At 52.1% G+C, this 11,853-nt stretch overlaps 1 protein-coding gene across 1 annotated transcript in view; it reads left to right on the plus strand.

Annotated features, from left to right (window-relative positions):
* Positions 1-1,452: 1,452 nt before the first annotated feature.
* The window catches only part of zgc:100829 (uncharacterized protein LOC445149 homolog), an 11,474-nt gene continuing 1,073 nt past the window's right edge, over positions 1,453-11,853 (plus strand). Inside the window, 10 exon segments of the mRNA XM_067228643.1 lie at positions 1,453-1,749; positions 2,606-3,065; positions 3,067-3,099; positions 3,101-3,127; positions 3,129-3,198; positions 7,749-7,906; positions 8,306-8,422; positions 9,363-9,402; positions 9,520-9,560; positions 11,684-11,849. Coding sequence (XP_067084744.1) covers positions 3,021-3,065; positions 3,067-3,099; positions 3,101-3,127; positions 3,129-3,198; positions 7,749-7,906; positions 8,306-8,422; positions 9,363-9,402; positions 9,520-9,560; positions 11,684-11,849 — 697 coding nt within the window. The 5' untranslated portion in view covers positions 1,453-1,749; positions 2,606-3,020.

An 11,853-nucleotide genomic window follows, 5' to 3' on the forward strand; every position in this document is an offset into this window, starting at 1 on the left:
CGTTTAAAGGAAATTAACTTTAAAAACAAGCCCAGATTTAGTTGTTCAGATATATACATCATCTGAAAGAACCGCATTGTCGCGGAATGTTTATCAACTGTGCATATTTGTCTGAGTTGTGAGCAATAAAAATGAGATAGAAATCTGGTATTTCATATAGAAGAAAGCACCTGCCGTCTTCACTGTAATGGGATTTACAATTGACATGTTAGTCTACCTAAAGTTCTTCTGGGCCCCAAAGTACATTACAAAAGTCAAATGTACGCGTGTTTAATGTTGGCAACGACCGAAGCACTGAAGTAGCCCTATATGATCTCTACTGACATGAAATGCATTGACAAGAAACATTTTGAAACGCTTCATGGCTGACATTGAGGTGGAGCTGAGACGTGTATGTGCTCGCACAAACCTCATCCGGTAAGACTGCTGTCTTACGAACAGACTTACATAATGCGGTACGCATTCTAGGCTACACCCAACGTCTTTAAGTTTTATTTAGCAAATAAGAGAACATATAGGCTAGCCTACTAGTGTGTTTCCCGGCACCACCAGCAGATGGTGCCATTGGTCTATGGATAAGATAGGCATTAGAGTTCGCTACAACTTTTTTTTAACACGGAAATGCGATAAAGTGGGCACTAAAAAGTAATTTTATGAAATAAATAAATATATAAATAAATGAATAGGCTATATAAACACATTCTTTTTTAGACTTATTTTGAGAAGAGTCCTAGTGTTCATTCATCGTTGGCTAGTTAGCCTATTTAGTAGCGAATCATTTAAGTTACTGTTTTTTTTTTTTTACGTATAGGCTACCTTTCGTATGAATTGCTGCAAAAAACGTTTTTTATTTTGAAAAAAAGTACACTGTGCCTTTATATTTACGGAAAGGATTAGCCCAATTTATTTTTCTACTCACCGCCAGAGGAGGCTGTTGTCTTTATTGGCTACTGAGTTGATCACGACAGCGTTGTGTAAGTAATTGTTATTCATCAACAGTCACAACTGCGATTTGCTGTATTGTCTTCATGACTGTAGGCCTACTTGTTTTTGTAGTCTACATGAAAACGTTATCAACGAATGCCTGTGTGACCTGATTTGAAACCGCGTACAGCTTTATTTTGTGAGTGGTCATTACAGACGGTTGCATGGGGGAGGAGTTCTGTACTTTTAAGGGAGTTGGGAAGCGAAGGAGGAGAGGGATGAAAGTTTTTGTTGGAGAAACGTGAAAGAGGGATTGAGAGTTCAGGGCCAGGAAATAGAATGCGAATGCATTTTTTTAAAGGGTCGTAAGCATGAGAATGGATGCTGTTTGCGAGTTACTCTCGGCAGCGATCCTTGTAGCTTAACCCTCTGGGGTTTGTGGACATAATTGAAGGTGTAAAAAGTGTTTTTATTTGAAGATGTTTTAATAAAGAGTATCTGCCCCTGTCTCTCAAGCTCTCTCTCTCAACCCCTCTCTCTCTGTCTATCTCGTGCTTTTAACAGGATGCTGTTACTTCTTTTATAGCGAGGGCGTCTGAGCTCCGTTTCCTGACTTTCTAAGCCAAGTTTGTGCGCGCGCGTGTGCGTTTCTGTGGCTGCGTGTGTTTCCTCGCAGAGTTTAAGGGAAAAGAGAGCGCGAGAGACATAGTTCATGGAATGCTGTGATGTCATCAGCTCAGTCACACACAAAGACGAGGAGGACACACAAGCACGCACTCTCCCGTTGAGTCAACTCTGCTCTGGAGCGTCTTGCTGCACCCCACTGTGAGTACATCACTACTTCCCCAGCACAACCTTTCTCAAACCGTCCTCCCTCGGCTTTTAATTCCTGTCTTTCTGTGTTTGTTGTTATTCTCCTTCCATCTCCCTTCTCCTCTTTCTCTTCATTTCTCTCTCTCCCGGGCAGTGCTGAGTTTGCCAGTTAGAATGACAGTCCTCACTCCCTCAGTGTCTTGAACCTAGCTTTTGGTTGCCTCTACGGTTTAGCTTTTTTTCCTTTTTTTTGTGTGCTTTGCCATTGTTGTCTGAGGCGCGAGGCTGGTAGGCTCTGCTTTCCTGTCCGTCCTGGGTCGCGAGTGACCCCCTCCGGTCCGGCGAAAGACGCAAAGCGAGCACGTTTTAAGATGCAGCTGTCCCGTGAGACAGAGAGAAAGGAGAGAGAAAGGCGGAGGGGAGGGGTGAAGGGGTAGGGTGTTGTGTGTGTGTGTGTGTTGTGTGTGGTGTTGTGGGGGGGGGGGGGGGGGTGGAAGCCGAAAAAAGCCCCATTCCTTAGGAATCTCCTCCCATTCAGGGGTTGAGACAGTTTCAGAGCTCTGACATGGCATAAGACTGAAAGGCGGCGTTTGAGCTCTTTGCTGTTTAAGAGGACGAGGGGGAGCAAAGGCCCGGAAAGAACGGAATAAAAGGTAACGACACGATGAACTCTCTAGAAAACATAGTTGAAAGATTAGCGCCAGGAAGAGGGACGAGATAAGATCTCACGTCAAGAAAAGAGACAGGAAGAGACAGGAAGAGTCAGCCAGGGATAGAGGGACAACAGGGAGATATCCGCACACGTGTCGAAAGCGCCGGAAGGTTTCCTGTCAGAAGTCGTGATGTGTCCTTTTCTCCTCCCGTTTAGGCTGAGAGATGGACGCCGGGAACTGATGTCCGTCGTCGGGAGAGTCGCCCCCAAGAAGCCGTCCCTCGACTTGTGTACGAGCGCATTGTTTGTGCGCGCGAGTTTGTGTGCGAGTTTCGGGGAAAGGCCTTTATGGACGCGGCCGGCATTGCTCTTTGACCCTCTTCGACTCCACATGAGGTCTGTTTACAAACCAGCTTCCCTGCCTCAACCACCTGCCGCTGTGAGGAGGACATCTTCCCCCGGCGACCCCTCCTCCCTCCCTCCCCACACCCTCACGTCGCTCCCCCAGCGGTGGACCTCAGCACACATCCCTCCGCACCCCCCACCCCTCCACCTCCCCTCCTGCCCCTCATCGGAGCTGGGGTAAACCCGCGTCTCGCCAGTGGACTCCCGCCCCGCGGGCCCAGCCACCATGCTGCAGCAGATCCTCAAGGACATGTACATCGACCCGGACGTGCTTGGAGGCCCTGAACGAGGACCAGAAGAAGACCGCTGTTCCTGAAGATGCGCCAGGAGCAGGGTGCGGCGCTGGACGGAGCGCGAGGAGAAGGGGCAGGCCGATGGAGGAGCTCCGAGGCCCTCGCCGCCAAGCCAAAGACAGGTAGACCCCCCCCCCCCCCCCTCTCTGTATCTCTCTCTCCCACTTCTCTCTCTGTCTCTCTCCACTTTTCTCTCTCTCTCTCTCTCTCTCTCTGTCTCTGTCTCTCTCTCTCTCCCCCCACTTTTCTCTTTCTCCCTCCTCACCTCAATGACTCTTCCTATCTGACTAGCGATCGATCGATCGATCTCGTCGGCCCTTTTCGATTGACCAGAAAAAAAATTTCCGTCTCCAAACCGGAAAAACAAGCGCTGACCTCGGCACCCCGCGTGGGCCACACGCACACGACACCGGCCGCTACGCGCCTCCTGACCGTCCGCTACTTAAGTCCTAATCATCACACCGAAACCCCTTGCCATCTGGTTCTCCTTACTGGCAGCCCACGCCAGGCATGTCCCCAGGCGGGCGCCATGTTTGCGTGAGCGCTCTGCTGTGGATTACCTTGACAGGAAGTTACAAGCTGACGTTGAGCTGCCTAGCATGTGGTTTTTACCTCCCGGGCACATCCTGCTACGGAGGTGTCGCAACTCGGTTTCGCTGTCAGCGTCTGGTTTTGTTGCCGGGGCTTTTGCCTGATGACCAATCAAGTGTCTGCCTGCGCAAGGAGGCCTAGAGACACAGGCGGGGATGTTTATTCGGAGGAAACGGCAGCGTGGCCGTCGCAGAGGAGGGGCGGGAAGATGGTTTTTCTTTAGCTTCCAGGTTGTCGAACGCTCCGTTCACGCCCTCGGCGGTATAGGTGAACGCGGGGTCTGAGGTGGAGGTGGGGCTACGGTTATCTATCTGGTCACAGGAAACGACACCTTTCGAACCGCTGACCCGATTCAGTCGGGGTTTCCAAATGTTGTCTTTTTTTTTTTTTTTTTTCTTCAAAAAGGCTGACAGTGTATCTTTGCTTGCCCGCCAGTATGAGTTGTGTGTGTGTGTGTGTGTGTGTGTGTGTGTGTGTGTGTGTGTGTGTGTGTTGTGTGTGTGTGTGTGTGTGTGTGTGTGTGTGTGTGTGTGTGTGTGTGTGGATACAGGCAGTGAAAACAAGGTTCTGGTAAGTATCATCCCGTTTCCAGTGAGGGACTGAGATGGTGGAACGTAGTTAGTGTGAGGGGAGAGGCTTGCTAACTGAGTGAGATTGTAGCTCGTCAGGAATGTGTGCGCGTCAGGAAAAACAGATAGCCGATTCAAGTGAGTGGTCCCTGGGAAGTGGACAGTTATTTTGAACACCGCTACATTTACATTTAGTCATTTAGCAGACGCTCTTATCCAGAGCGACTTATCGTAAGTACAGGGACATTCCCCTGAGGCAAGTAGGGTGAAGTGCCTTGCCCAAGGACACAATGTCATTTGGCAGACAGGAATCGAACCGGCAGCCTTCTGATTAATAGCCCAATTCCCTATCCACTCAGCCATCTGACCCCCGCTTGCGTGCGTCGCATGCGCAGGGGGAGGCATTAACTCGGTTTCTCAGCCAAACAAACCCGCAATTTACACAAGCGGAGCGATCCGAAACACTTATGACGTGACGCTGAAAACTGGTTTGACGTAGCCTCCCAGAATCCAGCCCGTTTGCATTTTCTCTTGAGGCATCCGCTCGCTTTGTGAGAAAATCGAAGTCGTCACCACTTTGCTTCACCGAGTTCCTCCTCCTCTGACATTCCACGGAAAGAATCTGCGATCACAAAGACCCAAAGCTCCCCTTCTGGTAGGGTTGGCAGATAAGGGGCCGTGTGTGAGGAGATGGGAAAGATGGCCGATGGCCGTGTACTGAAACACATGGCCGTTGGCGCGGAGTCAGCGCCTGCGTGATGTGTGTGTGTGTGTGCGTCAAACCAGCAGGAAGTCTTTTCTTGGTCATAAGGACAAAGATGCTATTATAAAGCCGTCAACCAGGGAAACGGGGGAACAAGTCTCTCCCTCTACTAATGACCGGGACAGCTGTTCCTACGAGTCGTCGCTGTCCCACCCCCTCACACACACGCACACACACACACACACACGTGTGGTTGCAGACATTCGCTTGGCTGCAGTGCGGCAGACAGGAAATGGTGGTCAGTTTCTGTGTTCAACAGGAAGTGAGTCATGTCCCAGTCCTTCCAACGAGTAAAGGAGGCAGGAAGTGGGACAGGAAATGGAGGCGTTTGGAAAACAGAGATTGCACAGCGACATCCTTGAGAGCCATGTTTGTGTGAACACACACACGTTAGTGTGTTTTGAATCGAGTGGTTTTCACAGTTAGTTTGGTAGATATTATATTGTGAGTTGCTTGGCAGTTCACATAGCACGTGTAGATACAACACATTGAAATGTGTGAAAGTGTGTAAAGCAAATGTTATTTAAAGCGGATCTCAACAGTCTGCAATCTCTGTAACTGTAGATTTTTGCCAAGTTGTAACTAACCTGATTCAACACGTCAATCAGCCAATTATTAGAATCAGGTGTGCTAGATTAGGGTTAGAGTGAAAAACCGACAGGAAGGTAGCCTTCCGGTTACAGGGTTTGAGAATTCAACGTGGAAATGTTATTTATTTGAGGTTAAACGTTTTTATTTACAGGTCAGTTACAACAACCTTTCGTTGGTAAAATGAACATCCACATAGCTACCTTCTATATCGAACCATGTACAAGTTTGGAACCCAAAATAAGAATCTTTTTTTACCAAGGATATTTCTACAGGGAAAAATGGTTTGAAATGATCTTTGTTGTTGACAGAGACTTGTTGACATACTTTGGTGTCAGTATACTTCTATGTGAGGTCAGGGTTCAGAGATGGGTTCACTAGTCATACTGGTGATGTTAGCCCATGAACGCATATCCAGCATAGACAGATCCTCTTTTGTCTCTCTGCCCAGACCCAAATATGTTGAATTTACCTCAGAAAATACACTGGGAACTCACTCTGTCAGTCGAGTCTTTTAGATCTGAGTCTTTCACTGTTCAGCACTTTGGAAGTTTAAATGGCCAGACTCCCTTCAGCAACACTTGTAGTTTGCCCTACTTTTTAAAGAGTGCTGTGTGCTTGCAAAACCTATTGTGTTTACCAACAGCTGTGTGTGTTTGTGCATGTGCCTGCTCGTTTGCGTGTGTGTGTGTGTGTGTGTGCTCCGACTCGAAGGGCTTGTCCTCCCGGTGCCGAATGCCGTTGCGTTGACACATCCGGCAGAACCTGTTCACCGTGGTAACCTGTTTATCCCAGGGTGCCTGTCCCCCTGCCCTGACCCCGCCCTCGTGGGGAAGCTGGGCCGTGTGAGCCGAGTGACGCTGCAGTTTAGCTTCCTCCAGCCCTCTCCCTCCCTCCAGCCCTCTCCCTCCCTCCAGCCTCTCCCTCCAGCCCTCTCCCTCCCTCCAGCCCTCTCCCTCCCTCCAGCCCTCTCCCTCCCTCCAGCCTCTCCCTCCAGCCCTCTCCTCCATCCCTCCAGCCCTCTCCCTCCCTCCAGCCTCTCCCTCCAGCCCTCTCCCTCCCTCCAGCCCTCTCCCTCCAGCCCCTCTCCCTCCCTCCAGCCTCTCCCCTCCAGCCCTCTCCTTCCCTCCAGCCTCTCCCTCCAGCCCCTCTCCTCCCTCCAGCCTCTCCCTCCAGCCCTCTCCCCTCCCTCCCTCCAGCCCCTCTCCCTCCAGCCCCTCTCCCTCCCTCCCTCCCCTCCCAGCCCTCTCCTCTCCCCGCCCTCTCCCTCCCCTCCCTCCCTCCAGCCTCTCCCTCCAGCCCTCTCCCTCCAGCCCTCTCCCTCCTCCCCTCCAGCCCTCTCCCTCCCTCCCTCCAGCCCTCTCCCTCCCTCCCTCCCAGCCCTCTCCCTCCCTCCCTCCAGCCCTCTCCCTCCCTCCCCTCCAGCCTCTCCTCCAGCCCCCTCCTCCAGCCCTCCCTCCCTCCAGCCCTCCCTCCCTCTCTCACTCCAGCCCCCTCCCTCCAACACCACCCCTCCCTCCCTCCAGCCCTCCTCCCTCCAGCCCTCTCCTTCCCTCCCTCCTTCTCTCCCTCCAGCCCTCCAACACAAACAGTCACTGATGAAGCATCATGTCTTTTTTTTCTCTTTCTCCCTTTCCTCCTGCGACCAACATTTGTGTCCATATAAGGATGTTTTTAGTGCGTTTCCAAAAAGTCTGTATCACACATGGAGGGGCATCTCCGCTTGTTGCGCTGTCTCTTATCTAACACAGTGGTTTTAGCTGAGTCGTTCTGGTTAGGTTTAGTTTGTACTTTTGATGAGTTCTCACGGATACACGATACTGATGGGGAGAGTGTTTAGTTTCTTGTGCTGAACTTGAACGTGTCTCTGACTATCCTGAACTTGAGTCTGTATCTGTAGACCATGCTAACTCAGATTTGTGTGTGTGTGTGTGTGTGTGTGTGTGTGTGTGTGTGTGTGTGTGTGGTGTGTGTGTGTGTGTGTGTGTGTGTGTGTGTGTGTGTGTGTGTGGTGTGTGTGTGTGTGTGTGTGTGTGTGTGTGTGTTGTGTGTGTGTGTGTGTGTGTGTGTGTGTGTGTGTGTGTGTGTGTGTGTGTGTGTGTGTGTGTGTGTGTGTGTGTGTGTGTGTGTGTGTGTGTGCTCCCCCGCAGGCCACCGGAAGAGTGTGACGTGGCTGCTGGGTCGCGATGGAGACGTGGCCGTCATGGTGATCGGGGACTCGGACGAGCCGAGGAGCGCCAGGCTCATCGGCACCAGCCTGGAGGACAAGACCAGCCCCCTAGTACGTGGCCGCCTCCCCCTCTGAAACGTTCTGTGCCGTGCCTGTCTTGTTTTGACAGGGGGGGAAGTTGAGGTTTTTCAACGGGTGTCTATCTACCTGTTCATCTGTGTTTGTGTAGGGCACATGTAAATAGTTTTGAGTATTGGGGCTGGTTTGTATGGTAGTTTGTTTTGATGCCTTTCTAGGTTCCTGTTCAGATAGATCTGGTGGAAGTGTTGAAAAATAGATGAAAGCATTTTGGAATATTGACATATTGTTTTTATTCTGGCCGTATAGTCTGGCACAACTTCAAATCCCTGTCACAAAGAAATGGAAGATTTCCGGCAATATTACACGTTGCAGTGAACTAACTGCATTCCGGTGCATGCAGAGCCCACACTATTCGTTATATAAACACTGTATTTGGCCTCTTGTCTGTGTAGCCAGCTGAAGGCAACACTGAAGAGCAACTTGGTGAACAAAACAACAGCAGCGGAATCAGGAAGAGCCGTGAGAGAAAACCCCCCTCCCAAACCACAGACTGGGATACATCTCAATTTGAAGGTGTGTGCGTGTGTGTGTGTGTGTGTGTGTGGGTGTGTGTGTGTGTGTGGAGGTGACCTTCCCTGTTGCTGTCATTAATCTCGGACACGGCCAAGGGGGCAGTGAGACGCACTTTCTCCGGGGAGACTCATCGCTCAGCGGCCGAAAATAAATCACCCCCGTCTACCTCTCCCTCGCTCATCCCTCCTTCCCCTCCCGTTCACCTTTTCCCGCTCCTGTCTGCTCTCCTTCATTACCTGACGTGCTCCAGAGGCCGTTTCCCCTGACCACCGTGCCTCACGGACCGCGGCCCCGCATCTCGGCCCGTTTTCTGCCACCTGGCCTTTATCTCTCTCTCTCTCCGGTGCTCCCTGCCATCTGTGAGTCATTAGTCACCGTGTAGGTGTGTGAATGTATCGATGGCTATAAATGTTTGAATCTGTTGCATCCATGCATGGTTGTGTGCGTGTGTGAGGTTGTGTGTGTGGAGGGTCTGAAGTGCGTGTGTGTGTGTGGCAGTTGTGAGAGAGCGGTTAAGGATGCGACGGGGCTATCCGTTTGCACGGCATCTTAAAAAAAAAAAAAAAGAGGTCGAAGATTTGCCGTGTTGTCATAGCAACCGTGGTGCACATAAGGAGTGCGAGCCCGGGTGGACAGTCTCGCCTGACCACGATCCGTGTGTGTGTGTGTGCCTGGGTTTGCGTGTGTCCCTCAAAGCACTGGCCATTCTCTAATTGCCGAATTAGGAACATCAACTTCCAACATGGTACACACAATAGACTTGAAACAAACTGGGCCACATCAATGGCACGATGGCAATTACTCGACAAACACGCGTGTCACTCGGCGTGTCAAGACGGCGTCGTCTCAAGATCCGCTCGCGTCATCTGGGCCAATGGAAGTTCCAGTGTGAGATTTTGGGTGGCGTCCACATGATGCGCTGCTGTCTCTCTCCACACAGGGCAACGCTGAAGAAGTAAGCTGCTCGCCCCCTCTACAGGTGGGTTTGTGTATTGCGCCCTCAAACATCCTGTGGTTGCCAATGCTCTGCTCTGTTTCCTGTTTAAAAAATGTGTGTGTGTGTGTGTGTTTGTCTGTGTGTGTGTGAACCCACAGGTTGTCAGCCAGCGACAAGCCACCCCCTCTAGCAGTCGATGATGTAAGTTCAACCTTCGTGGAGCGTTTGTGAACAGACAACATGCACAATTGATCTCTTTCCGGCGTTGCTCTGGTTCTGGTCCGGTTTCGGACCCGGAACGCTCGGTAGACGAGAGGGGCTAGTCCTCCAAGGTTTAGCTACTTCCTGTTGCGGGGAGGGTCAGCCTATGAGAGGCCTCCCTCAGACACGCTGGCGATGTGAGGCGGCGGGCGTTGGCCGGCCACTTCTCACCCCGGGGCTCCGGAATGTGACTCGGTCACGTCCGCCTGGACACCCCCGCCTGCTCGCTGACTGCACCCTATCCCCTTTAGGTCCCATGGTGTGGAGGTTCGGCCAGCTGTCTTCTCTCCCTCTCTCTCTGTCTCTCCCTATCTCTCCTCTTTTTTCTTTCTTTCTTTCTCTCGCTCTCTCTCTGTCATCTCTGTGTCCAGATCCACTTTCTCCCAGCTGTCTACGCGGTTCTCTTTTCCAGACGTCTCTCTCTCTCTGTCTCTCTGTCTGTCTCTCTCTCTCACTCACTCACTCTCTCACTCTCTGACTGCCTCTCTTTGACCTCCCTCTGTCCTCGTCAGAGAGAGAGTAGGAGAGAAAGAACAAACCTAAACAGGTGAAGGAAAAAAAAAACTCTCCTAGAAACACAAGCGCCTGCTTTCCAAAAACGTAGGAACACCCCCTCCCCATCTGTCTCTCTCTCTCTCTCTCTCTCACTCTCTCTGTATCTCTCTCTCTCTCTCTCTCACAACACTCTCTGTCTCTCTCTCTGTCTCTCTCTCTCACTCTCTCTGTCTCTCTCTCACAACACTCTGTCTCTCTCTCTCAGGGAGCAGCTGAACTATGCGCTCACCCCCCACCGATTTTATATCCGTCATCACTCCAGCATGTGCACCATGGAGATGGAGGTTGGGATGTCTGCACGACCCGTGTGTGTGTGTGTGTGTGTGTGTGTGTGTGTGTGTGTGTGTGTGTGTGTGTGTGTGTGTGTGTGTGTGTGTGTGTGTGTGTGTGTGTTGTGTGTGTGTGTGTGTGTGCATTTGTGCTTAAGGGAGGCGGTAAAGCGAGCTGTACGGCTTGGGGCGAGGCCGTCTTGCCGGACTCCCCGGGAAAACAGATGGTTGACGAACTCGATCGGGGAATTCGAGGCGCCAGGGACGGTGGGGAGCGCGAGACGCAGATGGAAAGGATTGTGGATAGTCTCCGGAGGTTTGGCCACGGCTCTCCTCCTCTCCCTTTTCTCCTCCTCTCTCCTCTCCTCTATTCTCCTCTCTTCTATTCTCCTCTCTCCTCCTCTCCTCTCTCCTCTCCTCTCTCCTCTATTCTCCTCTCCTCTCTCCTCTATTCTCCTCTCCTCTCTCCTCTATTCTTCCTCTCTCCTCCTCTCCTCTCTCCTCTCCTTTCTCCTCTCTCCTCTCCTCTATTCTCCTCTCTCCTCTCCTCTATTCTCCTTCTCTCCTCTCCCTCCCCTCGCCGCTCTCCTCTCGTGTCCACTCCCCTCTCCCCTCCTCCTCTCTTCTCCTCGCCCCCCCCCCTCCTCTCCCTCACCCCCCCATGCTCACATGTCGCCGCCTGCCCTCTGCCTCCCCTCAACCGCTGTCCCCCGTGCACCAGGAAGCGCTCACGTCCAAACCCCCCGCGCAGGCGCGGCCGGTCGTCGGCTATGTGTGCGTGCGCGTGTGCGTGTGTGTGTGAGAGAGAGGGGTTGGCAGGAGGACATGGTGTTGATTTGGTGCTGCAGTTGCTGATGTGGTGGTCCAGCACAGCAGGGGGCTCCTTTAAGCTGTCGATTGGAAGAGAGAGAGACAGAGAGAGAGAGAGAGAGAGAGAGAGATGAGGGGGGGGGGGGAGAGATAGAGAGGGCGATTTTAGATAAGGAAGGCCAGGATTATCGCGACGATGCAGAAGTCGACTTGGAGCATCCACCCCCCCCACCCCCCCCTTCCTCCCTTCGAGTATCCGGTTCGTTCCGTCTTCCGTACCCCTCGCCACATCCAGGCTGTTCCTACCACGTTACCTTTCGAAAGTGAAACATTTGGAGGCCATGGTTGTGTTTTGCGGACGGTGAACATCGAAAACAAAACTCCCCAAACGTTTTTTTTGTTCTTCTTCTTTCCACCCTGTGTCTGCAGCCTCCAGAGACCGCGCCTCCAGAGACCACGCAGGCTCCTGAGGAGAGCAAGCCGTCCGTCACCTTCTACAGGCCTCACATCCGAGTCGCCCCTGCCTCTCAGAGGCACATCAGCGTGTCCTCGCCCGCCTCCGGCCTCCGTCGCGACCCCGGCCTCCCCGGCCTCGGTCT

This window comes from Osmerus mordax, chromosome 25 (assembly GCF_038355195.1).
Source record: "Osmerus mordax isolate fOsmMor3 chromosome 25, fOsmMor3.pri, whole genome shotgun sequence".
NCBI classification, from domain to species: domain Eukaryota; kingdom Metazoa; phylum Chordata; class Actinopteri; order Osmeriformes; family Osmeridae; genus Osmerus; species Osmerus mordax.